Raw genomic sequence first — 22,474 nt, 5'->3', positions numbered from 1 at the left:
AACTGATGCTGTGCCTGTGGAGCAAAAGAGGGCAATGGTGGCACGGAAAAGTGAAATTAGTCATTTCGTTGCCAAAGAAAATGTTAGCACCTTACCAGCGATAGATGCAACAGAAAAAAAATTGCCAAAAATCTCTGGCACTAAAGTAATTGAAGGGAAGCAAAAACCAATTTGCACAGAGGTAAAATCAACTGTACCTAAACTTGAATTGAAACCAAAAGGACATCATGAAAAGATTCAGATGCCTCAGTCATCAAAACCAGGTGTTCTTAAGTCTGGATCAGTAAAGGAAACTCCTATAACAATATCACATGCAAGCAAAATGGAGAAAATTTCATCTGAAAGTTCTGATACTAAAATGGCCAAAGAAAAACAGACATCTGTTCCAAAACAGGTTAAAGCATCAGTGCCCAGTTCTGAATTAAAATCTGCTGCACTGCACAAAAAAGAAGAGGTGGAATCTTCCTCCAAAAAGAAAACTGAAACTAAGTCTGATACTGTTGAGGAGAAAGCAAATATGTCATTGATGAAAGATCTCAGCACAGATTCTGTAGACAGAGTTGAAAACAACTCAGTTACACAAACCACAGAAGTTTCTGAGAAGCTTGATAATATTTCTCTAACAGTAAGACCACCCGTTTTGTCACCATCAGAACAGAGAAAACCACAAACTAGTGAAAAAGAAATAATTAAACAGAAGAATGGCTCAAAGGAGCAAAGAGAGAAAGAAGACAAGACCGAGAGTCAAATGCCAGCTCCCATTAAAGAAGATTCTTTGAGTGTAACTGTAGGCTCAAAAGATCCAGAGTTAATTTCTTCTCTGGCAATTCTGAATGTTATCTCTACAAGCAAAATAGATAATAAGGGGATGCCTTCGGTTAAGGAAGGGGGTAGTTCAGAAATAAGTACATCAGAAACTCCTGTTGTCTGTTCAGAGGACGTTTCACATAAAGTCGTGCCGGAGGTGTCTGCTAAGAAAATTGAAACAGAGCTAGGTGCTACTATGAAAGAACGGCAAATAACAGGGTCTTCAGTGTCAAGCTGGAAACCAGTTGCTTCAAAAGGGGTTTCTGATCTTCATGAGTTAACTGAGACAGAAAGAGTGGAGAAGCTTCTGCCCAAGTTAGAGGAAGACAAGTTAGTTCCAGATAGGGTGAGGGGTGAAGCAACAAAGCCTGCAACAAATCTTGCAGCTCTCAAGGGAAAGCCACACACTTCCAAAGAAACAGAATATGCTCAAGCGACAAACACGGCAGCTGTTGAGGACAGAAAGAAGACCAAAACTGAAGACGTTTGTGGTGGTCAAGAGAAATCGGTGAAGATGTCAGAGGACTTAACGGCCGTGTTGTCTTCAAAGGAGTCTTTGAATAAAGAGAGATTGAAGGATGCTCCAGAGAAAGTTAAAGTTGAAACTAAATTAGAGGAAAAGAAAGATGAAAGAAGTAAAATAGAAGAGACAGTGTTGAAAACAAAGGAAGATGACAATGTCTCAAAGTCTGATGAGAAATCTGCTGAAACAAAGTATGATGACAAAGTAGATTTTAAGTTAAGACATGCTGAGGTTAAACATTCAGCATCTGGCTCACTTACGGTAAATACAGACGTCTGTGTTACTAAAGATAAGAAGCAGACCACAAATGAGACTGAGACGATAGCCATGACAAAGAATGAAAAAGCAGATGTAGTGAAAGGTAAACCTAGTGTGTTGAAGGTATTTGCAGGGAAAAAGTTTCTACAGGAAAGTGTTGTGACTGAAAAAAGTGATGAAAAAGAAGATACTGATTCTCATGAAACAAGTGATGGCTTGAAAGTTGTTGACAAACATGAGGAAGTCACCACAGGTGATGAAAAGGCTATAGAAATGTTAAAACCTTCACCTGAAGCTTCTGTTGTAGTTGAGAAAGCTGAGGGTAAGCGTTTTCTGTTGGACAATGTGCCAAAAGTTGATACTGAAGAAAAACTGAAGCACTCTGAAAAAACCCTAAAAAAGGTTGTAAGCTTAGAGGAGGCTTTGCCACCAGATGAAGGTCAAGAAAAGAAAGCAGATTCATACGTAAAGGATTCCAAGTTGGCGGGTGAAGAGAAATTGACAGATACTTCAGTTTTGAAAGATACAGAGAGCACTGGTAAGCAAGTAGACACAGCAGTAACAAAGTCTGATTCATCACTTGAACACAGTGGAAGCAAAGCAGATAAGTCTGGGAAGAAGTCAGTCAGTGAGAAGGAAATTACTCGAGAAGAATCACTTGATCGAGCACAGTTGGCCAAAAATAAAAAAGGCTTTGTACAAACTAATGAGCCTGTGAGTAGGAAACAGGGAGACGATAAATTGGGGAAGAAACCAGCTGATGAGAAGGAAGGTGCTCAACAACTTGTACCTCATCATATTTCTGAAAATAAACAGAAAGAGGATAAATTAGCAAAGGTATTGGTGGACCAGAAGGGATATTCTCAGGAACTCGGACCGGAACAACCCACTGAAAATAAACAGGAAGAGGATAAGCCAGAAAAGAAACCAGTTGACAAGAAAAAATGTGACCAAGAACTCAGGCCAGATCGCACCACTGAAAATAAACAGGAAGAGAAGGACAAATTGGGAAAGAAACTAGTTGACAAGAAGGAAATTAATCAAGAACTCAAAGATCAGGCTATTGAAAATAAACAGGAAGACGATAAGCCAGCAAAGAAACCAGCTGACAAGAAGAAAGGTGACAAAGAAGTCGGACCAGATCAGATCAGTGATGACAAACAGGAAGAGGGGGGCAAATCGATAAAGGAACTAGTCGGCAAAGAGGAAGTTAGTCAAAGACCAGTTCAGGCTACTAAAGATAAACAGCAAGGTGACAGGTCAGTAAAGAAACCAGTTGACAAGAAAAAAGGCGACCAAGAGATCAGACCTGGTCAAGCCACTGAAAATAAACAGGAAGAGGAGGACAAATTGGAAAAGAAACCGGTTGAAAAGAGAGAATTTAGTCAAGAACTCGGAGAAGATCAGGCTACTGGAACAGAAAGGCTAGAGGGTAAGTCAGGAAAGAAACCAGCTGACAACAAGAAAGGCAACCAAGAACTCGTGGCAGATCATATCCCTGAAAATAAACATGAAGGGAAGGACAAATCTACAAAGAAACCAATTGACAAGGAGGAAGTCATTCAAGAACTCGGAGAAAATCACACTACTGAAAGTGAACAAAAAGAGAATACATCAGTAAAGAAACCAGTTGACAAGAAAAAAGGTGAACAAGATCTCAGGCCAGATCAGATCACTGAAAATAAACAGGAAGAGGAGGACAAATCTATAAAGAAACCATTTGACAAGGAGGAAGTTAGTCATGAACTTGAACAAGATCAGGCAACTGAAAATAAGCAGCAAGTGGGTGAGTCAGTGAAGAAACCAGTTGATAAGAAAAAATGTGACCAAGAACTCGAAGTTGATCACACCACTGAAAGTAAACAGGAAGAGGAGGACACATTGGGAAAGAAAACAGTTGACAAGAAGGAAATTAGTCAAGAACTCGGACAAAATCAGACAAATGAAAATAAACAGCTAGAGGATAAGTTGGTAAAGAAACCAGTTGACAAGGAAAAAAGTGACCAGAAACTCAGACCAGATCAGATCAGTGAAAATAAATGGGAAGAGGCGGCCAAGTCGATAAAGAGACCCCTTGACGAGGAAGAAGGTAGTGAAGCACTCAGACCAGATCAGGTTACTGAAAGTAAACAGGAGGAAGAGGAGAAATTGAGAAAGAAATCAGTCGACAAGGAGGAAGATAGTCAAGAAGCCAAACCTGATCAGGCTGCTGTGAATAAACCGCAAGAGGAAAAGTCAATAAAAAAACCAGTAGACAAGAAAAAAGGTGACCGAGAACTCAGACCAGGTCAGACCACCGAAAAGAAACAGGACGAGCAGGAAAAATTGAGAAAGAGGCCAGTTCACAAGGCAGAATTTAGTCAAGAGCTCAGACAAAGTGATGCTATTGAAAATAGACAGGAAGAGAATAAAAAAGTAAAGAAACAGCTTGGCAGGAAAAAAGGTGAACAGGAGCTTGGACCAGATCAGACCACAGAAAAGAAGCGAGAAGAGGAGGACAAATCGGGAAAGAAACCAGTTGAAAAGAAGGAAGGTAGTCAAGAATTCAGACAATATCAGGCTACTGAAAATAAACAGGAAGAAGCAAAGTCAGTAAAGAAACCACTTGACAGGAAAAAAGGTGACCAAGAACTTGGACCACATCAAGCTACTGAAAATAAACAAGAGGAGGAAGAGAAAATGAAAAAGAAAGCAGTTGACAAGAAGGAAATTAGTCAATTAAGACGAGATCAGGCTACTGAAAATGAACAGGAGGAGAACAAGTCACCAAAGAAACCACTTGAAGGGAAAAGAGGTGACCGTAAACTCAGACCAGATCAGACCACTGAACACGTACAGGAAGAGGCTGACGAATCAGGAAAGAAACTGGTTGACAATAAGGAAGTTAGTCAAGAACTAGAACAAGATCAGGCTACTGAAAAGATACTGGAAGAGGGTAAGTCAGGAAAGAAACGAGTTGACAAGAAAAATAATGACCAAGAACTAATACCAGATGAGAGCAATGAGAATAAAAAGGAAGAGGAGGACAAATTAATAAAGAAATCAGTTGACAAACAGAAAGTTGGTCAAAAACTCAGACGGGATCAGGCTACTGAAAACAAACAGGAAGAAGATATGTCAGGAAAGAAACCAATTGACAAGAAGGAAAATGCCCGAGACTTTGTATTAAATAAGGCTGCTGAAAATAAAAAAGCTACTGCAGACAGTCATGCATCTCTGAGTAGTCAAAAAGAAGGGGAGGGCAAGTCAGGGAAAAAACCTCTTGACAAGGAAGAAATTGCTCGAGAACTTGAACCAGCTCAATCTGTCAAAATTAAAAAATCCACTGGAGATATTGATGTATCTTTGGATAGTTCACAGGAAGGGGGGACACCTGCGATTTCTCTCAGCAGAACTGAAGCTCACGATGCGAAAAGTAAGTCCGTGAAAACAATTCCCGCAAAAGATGTGGAAATCCAAGAGCAGGCAAAGAAGCTTATTATTGAGGCAGACAAACAGGTTGCTGCTGTGGATTCTGATGGCAATATCTCCATTTCTGTTTCAAAGGTCAGTGCTCCAGAAGTCCAGGCACTTGAAAAATCTGAAACTGGGCGGAGCTCTTCACCGACAAAATCATCTCTAAAACGTAGAAGAGATAGATCTCACAGTGAACCAATAGACAAGGATAGTATAGGTGATGATGAGAAGCCAAGTGCAAAACTGTTGAAGACAGACAGTTCAGCATCACAAGAGAAAATAATCTTGAGAGTGAGAACGCAAAGTCTCTCTTCTGACGGAGACAGCAGAAAATCACCCGTGGACACAGCCACATATTCTCCAAAATCTGCAGCAAGTACAGGGAACAAAAGTGCTGAAGAACCTACAGTTCCGAAGCTGACAATAAAAATACCGAAAGCCGACGATACTGTGGCAAGTCTGAAAATGGAGAAGAGTGAAAGGAGCAGTCCGAAACATCAAAAACAGGTGGATCTGGAAACTGTTCATAGTGAGCTATCTGCTGAAGAAAGTAAGAGAGGGAAAGTAGCGTTAAAGATAAGTATACCAGCAGAAAAACCATCTGAAGAATGCAGGCAGTCACCAAAATTAGAGAAACTAACCATTAAGATACCTAAGCAAGGAGAAGGAAAACATTCTGAACCGTATATTGACTCACCCAGATCAAGAGAGGAAGGGAGGGTGGAAAAATTGACATTGAAAAAGGTGAAAGGTCACTTTTCACCTGTTACAAAAGATGATAGTCTGCAAGGAGAATCTAAAACTGAAAAAATTCACAAAAAGGTGCCAAAAAGTGATGGGGCCAATGTATCATTTGCAGAGGAAGAGAGTAAGGAAGTGGGAACTAATGATGGCGGACTGCTGCTACAAATTGCGAAAGTAGCAGATGTGAAGCAGACGAGTAGTAATCTTCCAGAAGCATCAGTTGAGGGAGAACCGAAGGTGGAAAAGTTAACACCGAAAGTAACGACTGAGGCAAAAATGTTGGAAGCTACCAATACTGATGCTACTGCAAAAGAAATAGTTAAAACAGAAAAAGTAATTACAAAACCCTTGAAGTCAGCTGATAGCATAGCAATTGAAGCAACAGCAGAAACTGAAGAACCCCAAGTAGACAAACCCTCATCGAAAACAAGAAAAGCGGCACAAGCATGTCCCACAGTTTTGGCAACAGAGACAAAAGACGAAATTGCAATAGAAAAACCCTCGCAAAAAATGTTGAAACTGAGAGAAACCTCTGCATCTCCTGCAGCAGAAATGGAAGAAGGAAGGAAAATGGAGAAATTGACTCTGAAGTTCTCTAAAGACTTGGAAAGCAAGAGCAGCTTTAGAGTTTCCTCTCCTGTTCCAAAGGAAGATGGAGGAAAAATTGAGAAACTCTCACCAAAAGTGACAAGAGCATCAGAGACAAGTGCGACTTCTAGTGCTCAGAAGCGGCACGAGACTGACGTGCAGCACGGAAGTTCTGATAGGAATAAGCGTCCAAAATTACAGACGCGCAGTGAAGCTACACTGGTTAAAGACTCTGAAAGACAAGAAGAAATGCATGTTGAGAATTTACCATTAAAAGGCAGAGGAGCCTCTGGGGCAAGTACTGCCAAAGGCAAACAGCCACTGGTGCAAAAGGACTCTCCCAAGAAGGAAAATGTCACTGCTCATCCGGCATCGCCACATAAGGTGAAGGACAAACATACAAAATTAAGTACAGAAGCTGAAACTACTGGAGACGACAAAGGGACGAAGCTGCTGTCAGCTGCTGTAAAAATAGAGGAGTCAGTTACAGAAATTTCTGTGGCAACTTCATCTTCCAAAGAATGTGAAGAACATGAAGAAACTTCAGAAAAGCTGCCTACAAATTTGGAAGCACCAGTTGAAGAAAGTGGAAAGCACGAGCTCCCATCATTCGAGGAAATTGAAGGAGGAAATCTAGAGGACACGAGGGAGCCAGAAGATCTTTTGACACTGATTTCTAAACAAGAATCTGAACATACCCTAATGTCACAGTTACCGGTCATAATAGATGTCAGAAGTGAACAGGAAACGGGATCACTGTCATCTATCGATGACGTGCAAAGTATTGGAAGACTTTCAGATTCACAAGATTTTGATGTCATAGAATCTGAAGAAATCGTACGAGGCACAAACAAACAGAAGGGAACAGAAGTTTCAGAAACAAAAGAGCGTCAGGGCTCCAGAGCCGGAATGGGCGACAGCCGTGTACACGAATCGTCAGCCCGCAAGAGAAGTGTGTCACCTCTGCAGTCTATCCTCAAAGAAGCACTTGCAAGAGAACAACCTGTTACATCGGTAGCTCATTCTGAACGATCTAAAGCTACCCTTGTGAAGAGTGAAAGAGTAAGTACTTCTGCCCCAGAAAGAAAAGTGGCAAAGGAACAGGTTCCAGCTAAAGGGACAAAGATGGCAGTAGAAGTCAGTAAATCGATGCATGTCAGCAGTGCAGCTAGCTGTGAGATAAAGAGTGGTGATGGCACACATTCTAAACTGGAAATTTTCGAAGTTAAGAGTGGAGCGCTCCATAATCGAGATAGGGTAGCTGCCAGACAGAAACGGGCGAGCTCGGGTGAGCAGATACTAGAGCGGGAAGTGAGAGTGCAAAAGCTTAACCCGAAGCAAAAAGCTCTTCTGTCTCCAAAGCAGCAGAAGAGTGCTTCAGCGATGGAACTCGGTGACTCCACATCCTCGAGAGCTGAACACTCCAGCAATCTTGAGAAAATGGCACCGAGACTGCCAACGGCAGATATACCCAAGTTGCTGAAGATACCAGTGAGTATATTAATTGGATATATGAATTGTAGACTATAAGTGTAAATTTGGTTTGTAGTTGCGCACGCGCACACGCACGCACGCGCGCGCGCGCGTACACACACACACACACACACACACACACACACACACACACACACACACACACTCTCTCTCTCTCTCTCTCTCTCTCTCTCTCTCTCTCTCTCTCTCTCTCTCTCTCTCTGACTTGATACATACAAATATCTGGAGCATGATGAGGGCTACATAGGGGATTGAATCGAGATACTGCCACATAATGGATTGAGTCGAGATACTGGTTGCAGGTAGTTTTCAGTGTGTGTTACGTAGAAAGGACCAGTCAGAACAACCTCAGTTTTCAACGTATTGAGATGTCCACCTGTATGTTGCTTCACAGTTTTAAATCTACTTACATCAGAAAGCTATTTTTGGACTTGCACACAGACATTTGAATAGTGACATTATGAAAAAGTGCTCATAGCTCATCACATATGCACTTTGGGTCTCAGGTTTACTGCATGTTTTTTCTTCTTGTGTTGGTTTATACTGCCACTTCTTAAAAAATGTAAAGCAAAGAGCTTGTAGTAGAAGAGATTTATTTCACGGTATTGAAGATGTAGTAGTGCTCATAGCCCTAAAGGTATGCATTTTAGAGTCTTTGTTTACTAGACTTTTTGCTTCAGATGCTCACTCCTCATCCTCATTATTATTGTGACATTTAACCCCCAGGGGCATGAGTAAGTTTTGTATTCGTTGTGCCATGGAAAATAAACAGTTTGTCATGTTGAGGAGTTTCTTATCATGCCTGAAACTCATTCTGTGTCAGTTCATCAAGATTGCCGATAGAAAGCTGGGCTGGCCAGTGTGGCCGAGTGGTTCTAGGCACTTCAGTCTGGAACAGCACGACCGCTACGGTCGCAGGTTCGAATCCTGCCTCGGGCATGGATTTGTGTGATGTCCTTAGGTTAGTTAGGTTTAAGTAGTTTTAAGTTCTAGGGAACTGGTGACCTCAGATGTTAAGTCCCATAGTGCTCAGAGCCATTTTTTAGAAAGCTGGTATGAAAGTATTGTCGTACCATAACTTTCCAGATATGTTCTGTGGGTGACAAATAGGGGCAGTAGGCAGGCAAATCAGAACTCTGTACTTTATTCGAGGCATTTCAGGTGTGAACTGCAGTGTGGGATGGCACATTATCCTCCCGGATTATGTCATTTAGTGTCCTGAATGTGAATGGTCCAACAAACTTTACCATTAACTTTTTATACCTGGGATTCACAGTCGTGTAGAACTTTGTAAAAGACATCATATTTACGCCAGTGACTGTAACAATTTCTTTATTTCACAATTGCAGTTTTGGCCTTAGGCCCTTATCAGGTGAAGCTGAAAAATACAGATATTTTTTTTTAAATTATTCAACAAAATCATTGTGTATTTTGATATTCAGCCGATTACGCAGAATGAAAAATGCAATTGCATAAGCATGTTACTTACATGTTATATACCTACAAGTATACAGGTGGTCTGTTGATAGTGACCGGGCCAAATATCTCACGAAATAAGCACCAAACGAAAAAACTACAAAGAACGAAACTTGTCTAACTTGAAGGGGGAAACCAGATGGTGCTATGGTTGGCCCGATAGATGGCACTGCCATAGGTCCAACGGATATCAACTGCGTTTTTTTAAAATAGGAACCCCCAATTTTTATTACATATTCATGTAGTATGTAAAGAAATATGAATGTTTTAGTTGGACCACTTTTTTAGCTTTGTGATAGATGGCGCTGTAATAGTCATGAACGCATAAGTACGTGGTGTCACGTAACATTCCGCCAGTGCGGACGATATTTGCTTTGTGATACATTACCCGTGTTAAAATGGACCGTTTACCAACTGCGGAAAAGGTCGATATCGTGTTGATGTATGGCTATTCTGATCACAGTGCCCAACGGGCATGTGCTATGTATGCTGCTCGGTATCCTGGACATCATCCAAGTGTCCGGACCATTTGCTGGATAGTTACATTATTTAAGGAAACAGGAAGTGTTCAGCCACATATGAAACATCAGCCACGACCTGCAACAAATGCTGATGCCCAAGTAGGTGTTTTAGCTGCTGTCACAGCTAATCCGCACATCTGTAGCAGACAAATTGTGCGAGAATCGGGAATCGCAAAAACGTCGGTGTTGAGAATGCTACATCAACATCGATTGCACCCGTACCATATTTCTATGCACCAGGAATTGCATGGCAATGACTTTGAACGTCGTGTACAGTTCTGCCACTGGGCACAAGAGAAATTAAGGGACAATTACAGATTTTTTGCATGCATTCTATTTAGCGATGAAGCGTCATTCACCAACAGTGGTAATGTAAACCGGCATAATATGCACTATTGGGCAACAGAAAACCCACGATGGCTGCGACAAGTGGAACATCAGCGACCTTGGTGGCATTATGGGAGGAAGGATAATTGGCCCCCATTTTATCGATGGCAATCTAAATAGTGCATTGTGTGCTGATTTCGTACATAATGTTCTACCGATGTTACTACAACATGTTTCACTGCATGACAGACTGGCGATGTACTTCCAACATGATGGATGTCTGGCACATAGCTCGCGTGCGGTTGAAGCGGTGTTGAATAGCATATTTCATTACAGGTGGATTGGTCGTCGAAGCACCTTATCATGGCCTGCACATTCACCAGATCTGATGTCCCCAGATTTCTTTCTGTGGGGAAATTTGAAGGGTGTTTGCTATTGCGATCCACCGACAACGCCTGACAACATGCATCAGCACATTGTTAATGCATGTGCAAAAATTACGGAAGGCGAACTACTCGCTGTTGAGAGGAATGTTGTTACGCATATTGCCAAATGCATTGAGGTTGACGGACATCATTTTGAGCATTTATTGCATTAATGTGGTATTTACGGGTAATCACGCTGTAACAGCATGCGTTCTCAGAAATGATAAGTTCACAAAGGTACATGAGTCACATTGGAACAACCGAAATAAAATGTTCAAATGTACCTACGTTCTGTATTTTAATTTAAAAACCTACCTGTTACCAACTGTACGTCTAAAATTGTGAGCCATATGTTTGTGACTATTACAGCACCACGTATCACAAAGCGAAAAAAGTGGTCCAGCTAAAAAATTCATATTTCTTTACACACTACACGAATATGTAATGAAAAATGGGGGTTCCTATTTAAAAAAAAAAAACCACAGTTGATTCCGTTTGACCTACGGCAGCGCCATGTAATGGGCCAACCATAGCGCCATCTGGTTTCACCCTTCAAGCTAGATAAGTTTAGTTCTTTGTAGTTTTTTCATTTGATGCTTATTTCGTGAGATATTTGGCCCAGTCACGATCAATAGACCACCCTGTATATAACAGTGTATATCCTTTATGTATGTAAAATGATGAATAACTATGTATTTCTTTATGTAAGTAAAACGGTGATCAATCTCCATGTGTTTTATGTATGATGTATTAAAAATGGGTTACCTAAGATGATATAGTGGCACAATGAGGGCACACACTAAGCTTCCTAGTACAGTCACTGGATGGCAGTGGTGCTCCACACAGAGCAAAACAATATCTGTAATCCATTCACACGCCAAAACGGCTACCAGTAGCCTGTAAACAGTAATGTGTCACTGCAGTTTAGTGCATATGTGACTAGTGATGGGCTAACAAACATGAGTGTCTACAGACTGTTGTTTTATGACATACGGATGCTCACACTATGTAACAGCGTCACCAATGTATTTAATAGTAATGACAAAGATGTGTAAATGTGTCAGCTCGTTTTAGGTTAACATGGCCTAATAGCCATAACATGTAATTATTACATAATTGCATTTTTCATTTTGTGTAATCAGCCGAATATCAAGATACACAACGGTTTTGTTAAATAATTTAAAAACATTCTGTATTTTTTTAGCTTCACTTGATAATGGCCTAAGGCTGAAATTTCAATCATGAATTAAAGAGTGTTACAGTCACTGGCGTAAATATGATGTCTTTTATAAAAAAAGAAAAAAAAAAAACTTTACCATTGTTGCCACACATTGGCGAACAGTCAGCTTGACTTCAACAATTACCGAATCAGTCGTGTTGCTGTATCCTTTCACTAGCTCATCTATTACGACAAACAGAAGTTAGACTCATTGCTGAATACTGCAGAATGCCTCGTGATGACCCAGTTTAGTGTGATTCTGCGCCATGTAGTCCTTGTGTATGCAGTTCATGCTGGCACTGTTCTCCAAAGATAATGCTGTGATCACTTGAAGATGCTATTATGGGAGTTTAACCAGTTTACTTTGTTGCGGGGTTTCTTGTCTGTAAACTTTTTAGTTTGGGAATAAAATTTTAATTTGTGAAATAGAAATGTCAAAGTTCTCTTTATTTGTCGTCTTGTAAACATATTAAAATTGGATTGTTGTATGATGCTCGAATTTAAAAAATATGCGGTTTGTTAGACTGATAATAGTTAAAAAAACTTTGTAACTTTAAATAATGGCCAACATAAATCCCTATGGTTTGCATTATACAGGTTTATAATAATTATTTTTGTAATGCTAATATTCTTTTTATATTATGTGGATTCCTCCAGAAGATCCATATGTTACAGCAGATTCAAAGTAGCCGTTGTGGGTCACTCTTCTTGAATCAATGTTAATTGCAGTATGTTGTTGTTGCAAAAGCAAGACTTCAGTGTTTTGCCAATTCATGTATATGTAAGGTCTGTGACAGATTTTAATTGTTTGGTTTTCGATAGTATCAGTATTTCAGTAAGATAAAAAATGTATATAATTGTCTAAATTAGTAGGATTTTGATTGCAACATTTGAAAGAAATTGAAGACTTAATTCCTTTGTGATAAGTTTTGGAAGGGAGAGTAGCTCAAAGGAAACAGACACAAATCTTTTTTTCTATGCGACCATCCTCTGCATTTATGACAGATGCAAAAGACCTTTGTGTGTTGGGCTCTACACAGCTGAACTGTTTCAGGGAAGACAGAAGAGACTCACCGGTTCTTTGTTATCATCACCACCGCCAGCAAACCAAAATCAGCAATCTACTGTGAAAGTGATAGAACTGGGTGATATCAATGACGGTGAGTCACCATCGACCAGGAAAAAGAGAGAGTCTGATGTGGAGAGTATAGAAACCATACGCACAACCACTCCTATAGCCAGGAAGCTCTCGCGCTCGTCTAGGTCCTCTGTCGAATCTGTTGAAGACACCTCTCCTAGTAAGAAGGTAAGTAATCCAGAGTGGTGCCTGTTGTTACTTCATACCATTTATATTGTCTAAGTACCATGACAGAAAAAATTGTAACACCAAAAAATAATTAATGTAGACTGATGAAATTTCGGGAATACATTTGTGTAGGTAACATATTTAAGTGATGAACATTGCAAGATCACAGATTAATGTAAGGGCAAGATAAGGCATTTGAAATGTGAAATGCTGGTACATTAATAACTAATGTAACTGCTAGAAAGTTGAACGCAAGCATGCAAACATGCATGCATTGTGTTGTATGGGTGCCGGATGTCAGTTTGTGGGCCGGAGTTCCATGCCTGTTGCACTTGGTCAATACAGGTAAGGTTAACGCTGTTTGTGGATGAAAATGGCATTGTCGTCCGATGATGTCCCGTATGTGCTTGATTGGAGACAGATCTTGTGATTTAGCAGGCAAAGGCTGTATGTTTACACTCTGTACAGCATGTTGGGTTAAGACTGTGGTATGTGGTTGAGTGTTATCCTGTTGGAAAACCCCTCTGGAATGCTGTTCTTGAATGGCAGCACAACAGATTGAACCACCAGACTGGTGTACAAATTAGCAGTCATGGTGTGTGGAATAACAACGAGAGTGCTCCTCACGTTATAAGAAATTGCACCCCAAACCATAACTTCAGGTGTAGGTCCAGTACGCGGATTGGTTGCAGGCCCTCAACTCAACTCGTGCCAACCAACAGAAGGTCGTCACTGGAACTAAGGGAGAACCAGCTTTCCTCAGGGAACGCAACAAACCTTCACCCTACCATCCAACCACTGAAGTCCCAAATGGCAGTGGTTTGGGGCTGGTGGAATGTGCACTACAGGCATCTGGCGAATTTACAATTGCGCTGGCAGTTTCATGTTGTTGTTGTTTACAGAAAAGTGATGTGTAGTTTTCAGTCTGTTTTTGATAGATGAGAAAATGTGTGTTCATGACATGAGTAAGTAAGAATACAAAATATGAACTGGCTTAACTAATATTGGTACCATAAGTAACTGTTGTGCACAGCAAGCATAGACTATTGTAAGGAGGAGAGGAACACAGCGATCAGTCGCGATCCCTTTGGTTTTTTATTAGATTTGCACATCCAGATTTCATCTGTAAATAACCATCATGAATGCATTAGAGTGAGTTATAATCCAACAAACCCACAGGAGTACTTTACTGGTGTACAGGTAGAAGGAAACTGACTATACACCAGTAAAGGTGTATGGTGACATGTACTGCTGCGAGTTTGTTGAATTGTAACTTACTCAGATGCCCTGAAGATAGTTACTTACAGCAGAAATCTGGACATACGAGAATAATAATAATAATAATAATAATTAAAAACAATGGGATTGCAACTGATTGCTATGTTCCTACCCTTGCTTATGAAATGGCTTGTTTTTACATACTATCTTAATGCCTAAATTATATAGGCAAGAACTGGTTGAATTAAAACCTCTTCACCCAATACTATGGAGTAAGTGCACACAAACATCAGACATAATGCTGTCAGCAACAAGAGTGTCAGTCATAGGTAAAACTTTATGCATCTTAAGAATATAATGTAGCAAGTGCTGAGTTAACACATCCACAGTACTTATGAATTGTGTGGTTATGTATTAAATTGGATGTCTTATACTGGAATGTCAGGCAGATAAAAATTAGAAAAATAATTCCTCTGGTAGCACAGATTAATTTTTCAGCTGGAATCCCTCATGTCGATTGTGCAGTTTGTCTGCAAATCGTATTTCCACAGTGTAACAAATTCCAAGATTCATACATCACATACAAGCCACATTCATCCCTTTACTCACTCTAACAAGGTACTGACAGAAAATAAAAATTCCTGTTTCAAACTGAAAAATTTATGTAACTTAGACTATTACGAACAAAAAACATATTAATGTACTATTTAGCAATGAAGAGTTTAGTTTGTCTTTCAGTGATTTTGATGTGTTGGTTTGTTGTTCAGTGATTTTGATCTGTTGGGAAATTGCTTTTTACGGGAAGTTATAAAATTTAGATTGTAGGTAATTTTGAATATTTCTTAACTTTTTTAAGTTATAGCCCTGAAACTCATACAGCAATTAACTATTGTCATTCTAGAAGATCATACAAAATTTAGTAACTGTTAGTATATGAGAACAGACTGTATTAATTTACAGGTTGGTGTGTGATTTAAACAATCTGCAAAGACCAGCAGAGCTGACAGATGACAGCTCTTCAGAATGCATTCTGTTGGGCATCTGGCCATTAAAATTTATGTTACAGCTTTGCAATTGTCAGTGCATATCACTATGCAACAGTTGGACATGAAAAATTCTTACAAGAATGCATCTCATCACATCCACATAGAATTTTCGTGTCACTGGCCAGGACCGGCGAATACTTAAAGAACCAAAAAATGTGACAAATGCGATTTTCACACGGTTAAGCAACCGTCTTCACGTGACAGCCACTTTCCTCTTTGTCGACCGATGGGCTCATATGAGCACGTTTTGTCCTCCACGATGAAGTCCGACAAACAATCCACGTCCATATCAGCTGCCTTACCAAAGTTCTGGGATGCGTGTATGTGCTACTCTTCTGCTCAGATGTCAGCAAATGTGGAGCAGACTTCACACACTCACAACTTCACACTTCTAAATTGTCAATCGTGATACTGTAGATAGTATATACAGCAATATTGAATCACCTGTGATGTTTTTGACCCTGTTTCATTTCTTTTAAGTAGCTGCAATTCAAAGTTCACATTTTCAACTTTATCCATTTTCAGAATCTTCTGTTTCCTTCTTCTGTGTAGTGTTGAATACCATGTTTAACTCAGTTATAACATTAAATTCAGACATTACTTCTATGTATTAGATGTTAACGAATTTCTCTTTTTCAACAGTCTTTATTGCTATTGTAAGCCTGAAGTTTATATCTTCTCAAGCCTTTTCAGTTTCTGTTTTGACTCGCAGACAGCAAGTCACTTCTACTACTTTAAATGTCTCATTTGTTATTCTAATCTCCTCAGTGTTAACTGACCAAATTCCGTTACATGTGTTTTAACATAATTGATGTTCATATCTTATAACCTCTTTAAACTTTAATTATCTTTCAAAATTTCTACTTGCTTTTGTTTCTGCTTGCTCAAGGTACAGAGTGAATAATATCCAGTAAAGGCTACAACCTTGTCTCGGTCCCTTTTCAGCTACTGCTTCCCAATCGTGCCTTTTGACTAGTAGCTGCAGTGCAGTTCCTGTACAGATTGTAAATAAGCTTTCGCTGCCTGTATTTTATCCCCACTACTTCCAAATGTCAGAGATTGTAGTCCAGTCAGCAATGTCAAAAGCCTTATTTAAATTTACAAATGGGATAAATGTAAGTTTACATTTCTTCAACCTATCTTTTAAGATAAATCCTAGGATCAGTGCTGCCCCCACAGGTTTCTACGTTTCTCCTGCCCAGGAACTTGGTGCAGTGCAGGAGAGATTGCACTCCAGCATATGTTTTAATACATTATTTTGTGACATTTTAACTGAGCACGACAACTCTACAGCTGTCTTTACGGATGGGTCAAAATGGGGGCTCTATTGGATGCTCTGTTGTTTTTCCTTAGCATGTCCCCAAGGTCCAACTGCCTTGAGACTTAACTGTCTTGACACAGAATTATATGCTATATGTGAAAAGTGATGGTGGATGGGGGAGAAAAGAAAAGAAAGGAAAGGGAAGGGAAGAGTTTACTGATGTCAGCTGCATAGGGAAAATGTGCAGAATCAGTGGCGACAAGTGAAAATGTGTAGCGGACCGGGATTTGAAAGCAGGATCTCCTGCTTACTAAACAGGTGCGTTAACCACTGTACCATCTGGGACACAGTGTTATCGCAAATGTGTGGACTATCTTGGCATACCTCTCGGACATGTCTGAAAGAACAGACACTGTGCATTCATAGAATTATTTGGGAACTTGTGGGCACTGGAGCAGATGAGATGTGCTTCAGGTAGTAAATTCCTTGTCTGTTCAGATTCTCTTATTGCTTCAAATACTAAATTCCTTGTCTGCTCTGATTCTTTGAGTGCCTTTCGCTCTTTACAACACCTGGATGCAGCAGGTAAAGTAGTTCAGAATATGCAGGACACCCTCTTCTAATAACTACAATGGCTGGGGAAGTAGGTGTCTTTCTTCTAAGTACTGTGGCACAGGAGTATTGTGGGCTACAATAGAGCAGACATAGCATCCAATGAGACATGTTGTAATCCTCAGTTATTTCAGTGTGCTCTCCACCTGCATGCTCGCTGTTGTGGAACAGAGTCGGGCGTCGATGGGAAAACACGTGGCTGGAAGTGACTGATAATAAGCTGCACCTAGTAAAGCCTACCATGCAGCTGTGGCGTACTTCCTTTCAGCCACGAAGATGGGATCAGGTCCTCCTTACTTCTCTTTGCATAGGCCGCAGTCCTCTGGTGTGTGGCTTCTTGCTTTGATGTGACGACCCTCCAATGTGTGGTGCTTTTGGCATGCAGATAAGTGTGTTTTATTTTCGGACCAGAGAGAAGTGGCAGCTGTGCCTTTATTTTAAGTGACATTCAAATGAATGTGATGAGACTTTAAACGTTTTGTGACTTGTTCAGCTTGTTTCCAAAAATTTTAGAGAGATGTTCTAAATTACTGACAGGATGATAGGCTCAGCCTTGATTTTTCTAAGTGGTCAGCTAGTCACATTTCCCTGTGCCGTTCTTTTAGCTCTTCTGTGGTTTTATTTCTGTTTTAATCCCATGTCTAGCACCGTTCACCCTTCGCCAGAATGATTGTGTGGATCAACTTGAGGTGGGGGTGAGTGAATGAGAGTCATTTTATAGGTTTCCTTGTCATTGTGTATTTATCCACAACTGTTTCTTTTAATATGCATAAGGGCACTGATAACCTGGGAATTGAGCACCCATAAGCTACACACACGCACACGCGCGCACGCAGTCAGTAATCTTTGACTATAATTGGGCCGCTGAAACATATCACTTCAAGTTCACATCACAAGTGCTGTAAAGTTGGCGGTATGATTGACAAACAAGTGAGGAACATGACGCACTGCATCTTCTGAAGCAGTTACAGAACAGCAATAAATGCTGGTTCCAGCATCAATGATACAACATTGTTGTATGTTAGTGTGCAACTGCCTGCTTCTGCGTTGTGCTGTGTTACTGCCTTGACTGGAGTTTCTGTTTATTAAAGAATGTCATCAAAACAACTTTATTCACCAAGTGACAGTCCATTGCACTGTGGAATGCCATCAAATAGTCAGGCTTTGGAATTGCTATGAAGGAAGCATGCGTTTTATGAGCAAGAAATAGCATTTGTTTCTGTTCATTGGTATGCTTCGGTTCCTGCTGATAAAATGTTAGACCGTAGCTCAAAGACTCTAGGACTTGGTCAAAGAACTGTTTCAAGAAAAGGGATGCTACTTCAAGACTTTCAAGATACCGAAATAAACAGTGTGGGGCAAAGCTCCGGTGGAGAAAGCATTGTGTTTTTAAGTACTCGTGGAAAGAAAAAAAAAGCAGCAGCATCAGTTACCGATCATGATTCATTCCAAACCAACGCTATTCATTGGCACATTTCGGATATTATAGTAGGAAGGAATACTCGACAATAGTGAAGATGCTAATTCCATTAAAAGAATGTGAATTTTTCTCAGGGGGGACCACATCACTGAAAATGGTATTAAAAAGTATGGACTTCCACTTTAAAAAAGTTAGATGGATGACATACGTCTTTTTGTGCTCTGTTAAATTCTTCTTGCATGTTAGAGCTCATTTTCTAGTTCTCTGCATAATCACATAAATTGTGAAGGACACATAGGAAAAGGATGTATCAGCACAGTATGAAACACTTTCCTAAATGAAATGTTCAAAATGCCTCTTGATTGCAAAGATACATTCACCAACCCACCATCGACTAAACAGCTGGATGCTACGTTCTTCATGGTAGTAGAACAATGATGCTAGCCTTATGTCTACACAAGCAGTGAAGTGAGTTATACATCACAATCACCTTCATTCCACTTGAACAGCAAATGCGAACAGTGAACGTGAAGTTGCTTTTACATCAGTGCGCCTTGCAGCTAGTCGCTGTGCGGCTGTAGTTTGCCTCACATAGAAGTAGAGGTGCCAGTGTGAACACAGGTGTGAATGGAATCAATTTCATGCACATGTTGAGGGAGAGGCATGCACCTACACCCACTTGTCTCTACTTACGTGTGGGATAAGCACAGTCGAATAGCGACTAGCCACAAGGTACACAGGTGTAAACACACCTTAAGAATTACACCTTACTGTAAATTCTAACCAAACATAACACAGAGTGTATTTTGAATATTTCATGCAAGAACACATTTCATGTAATGTAGTGCATTATGTTTGTGTGTTTCCTATGACAAATGTGTTCATGAAGAGAAGTAGAAAATGAGCTTGATACAGAAATAAAATGTTTCCAGACCCATGTTAATGTAAAATGTTTCCTCCTGCACGTCTGAGGAATGTTTCCTGAAAGTTCAATCCTACCTTTTTGTTACACCTGCATGTCACATTCAAACCATTACAAAACTCATTTTCAGCTGTTGAGTTTTTGTTCATGGTATGCAAGGTATGCTTGCAAACTAAGATTTTTGGGGCACAGAGTTTGCTCACATCGTCAGTATTTTCTTCCATGGATCTGTCATATCATTTACCTGTTAAGATTTGGTTGCTTGTTCATCCAGTTGGCACAATTTGTAAACCAGTTACATGCTTACATTTATAACTTTTTATTACACTATGTTGTTAAAGATGCCAGTTTGAAATTTTGGTGTATTCTTTTGACAGTTGCGCGTGGAAACAGAAGCAGGCTCACCGCCTCCCGCCAGCTCAGCTCCCCACAAACGACAGTCCCTGTCGCCGGCAGCGGCACATGTGCCTGTGAAGAGGCAGCGGGGATCCTCCGGACCTTCTGGCGACACTCCAGATGAGCCCCTGGAAGTGGTCCCTCCTGCTGCAGGTGTGGAACGCCTCCGCGCTGTACTGGGTCCTGACATGTCCATCAGTCTGGCAGGCCATAGGACACCCACGCACGACGAGTCGTCTGGTGCTTCGTCTGAGGATGTACAGATAATAGAGGTGGTGGAAAGGCAGCCGCCCAAACCACCCCAACCGCCCCCAGTTGATGCCTTTGATGACAATAGCTCACAGGTACATGAACTATCTAGATATGTGAAAGTTATATGGTCTGTATGTGGAAAGAAGAAATATATTAAACAAATTGGGGAAAAACACAGTGCTTCAGTTGTAATTTGTTTGTTTGTCTGGTAAGCTGAATGTGTATTGGTTGCATTGGCCTTGCGCTAATTCGCACTCAACATAAATGGAACAGAAGGTAACATTGCCTTCAAATGAAGGCGTGCGTAGGTTCAGTGGATGGTGGAATACCACTGTGGAATGGATGGGAGATATAGTGGGTAGAACAGTACTCATTTTGGGGCACAGCGAGAAGTAGTCGAAACCCTGGCGGAAAACGCAATTCAGTTGCTCCAGTGCTGGGTGGTACTGAGTTACAAGGGAATGCTGCTCCATGGCCGGACAGTTAGACTTTAACAAGTGATGGGTGACCGGAGAGATAAGGCACGGGAGATCTGTTTTTGTACAAGATTTGGAGGGTAATTATAGTCTGTGAAGACCTCCGTGAGAGATTAGGTATGTGTCGACTGCTCATCCCTACAGATGCGAAGGGCACGGGTTGGTAGGCTGTATGGAAGGGACTTCTTGATATGGAAAGGGTCAAAGTGGAGGTATTGCTGGAGGTTAGTAGGTTTGATGTAGCACTCTTGAAGTGCAGGTCAACATTGAGAAAAGTGGCTTGTTTGGATGATGAGGAGCAGGTGAAGTGAGTAGTGGAGAAGGTGTTGAGGTTCTGGAGGAATGTGGATAAGGTGTCCTCACCCTTGTTGTATATCATGAAGATGTCGTCAGTGAATCTGAACAAGGTGAGGGGTTTGGAATTTCAGGTGGTCTGAAAGGATGCCTCTGTATGGCCCGTGAATAGGTTGGCACAGGATGGTGCCATGTGGGTGCCCATATCTTACCCTGGATTTGTTTGTAGGTGCTGCCTTCAAAGTAGTTATAGGGATGTTAGTGTAAAGGGAGATGGCATCAGTGGTGACGAGCAGGGCACCATGTGGTAAAGGAAAGCGAGCTGTCGAGAGTCAGTGGAGGAAATGGTTGGTATCTTTTATACAGGAGGATATGTTGCTGGTAAGAGGCTGAAGGTGTTGGTCTACAAAAGCAGAGATTTTCTCAGTGGAGGTGCAGTAACTGCCCGGATGTCCTGGGTGGTTGGGCTTGTGAACTTTAGGAAGCATGTAGAAGGTGGAAGCATGGGGAGTGGGAGGGGTGAAGAGAGAGATGGACTCTGGAGAGAAGTTCTGGGATGAAGTCATTGTGACAGGGTTTGTAGGTGGATGAATTGACAGCTGGTGGAGTCTTTCTGCAAGTTAATCCTTATGGTTCAAAACAGCATTGGTGGAGCCTTTGTCAGGAGGTAGAATTATAAGGTCGGGGTCAGTTTTTATGTGGTGTATTGCAATTCTGTCTGTGGATGTAATGTTAGCTTGCATGGTGAGGGATTTGGGGGATGATGATGATGATGATGATGCAAGGTGACACAGGTTAAGAAATTCTGGAATGTTAATGGTGAATGATCTGGGGGCAGTGGGGGTGGATCACGTTTGAATGGAGGAGTGAACTGAGTTAGGCAGAGTTTAGCATTGGTCTTTGGATGAGTCTGATTGGTAGGGCTGGTGCCAAAAAAGTGTTTCCACTGTAGGGGCTGGGAATAGAACGATGACGGAATTTGGAAGTGGGGCAAAAGGTGAGGCCTTTGGAGAAAAGGTTCATGACTGTGTTTTGGTCTGGTTAGGTTCTGGATTCAGTATGTCGGTGGGAGTGAGTTTTTGGGGGTGGGATAAATGTAGTAGGTCTGCAAGGCAGGGTTTGTCAGCTTTGAGGAAATGTGGGGGAGGTTTGGAGGTTGTTGTAGAGGTGCTAGTCAAAGGTGAGAGTAAGAAGTGAATAGGGTGGAGAGTTTGTTTAGGTGGCGTTTTGCATGCTGCTCTAGTTCCTGGATGGCAAGAGTTTCAATATCTATTATGGGATCCAGGAAAGGTCTTGCAGCTAGAGATGGGTAATTAGATTGGTAAGGCCATTTTGGGGTTCCATGAGTCAAACAACAATGCAGGAACAGTATGTAGGACTGAGTTCTGGCTGGGAAAAAGGAAACTTTTATCTTGTTGCAGATGGAAGAAGCA

The 22,474-nt window shown here is 41.0% G+C and overlaps 1 protein-coding gene across 1 annotated transcript in view; it reads left to right on the top strand.

The window, feature by feature from the left end:
• The first annotated feature begins 34 nt into the window (after positions 1–34).
• Positions 35–22,474, top strand: part of LOC126106180 (titin) — a 218,406-nt gene continuing 195,966 nt past the window's right edge. The window contains exons 1-3 of the mRNA XM_049912417.1: positions 35–7,867; positions 12,893–13,144; positions 20,001–20,363. Of these exons, the coding sequence (XP_049768374.1) occupies positions 35–7,867; positions 12,893–13,144; positions 20,001–20,363 (8,448 nt within the window). The remainder of the gene's footprint in view (positions 7,868–12,892; positions 13,145–20,000; positions 20,364–22,474) is intronic.

Source organism: Schistocerca cancellata, chromosome 10 (assembly GCF_023864275.1).
Source record: "Schistocerca cancellata isolate TAMUIC-IGC-003103 chromosome 10, iqSchCanc2.1, whole genome shotgun sequence".
NCBI lineage: Eukaryota > Metazoa > Arthropoda > Insecta > Orthoptera > Acrididae > Schistocerca > Schistocerca cancellata.
Note: the sequence above shows the minus strand (reverse complement) of the source record. Positions and strands in the feature narration are given on the sequence as shown.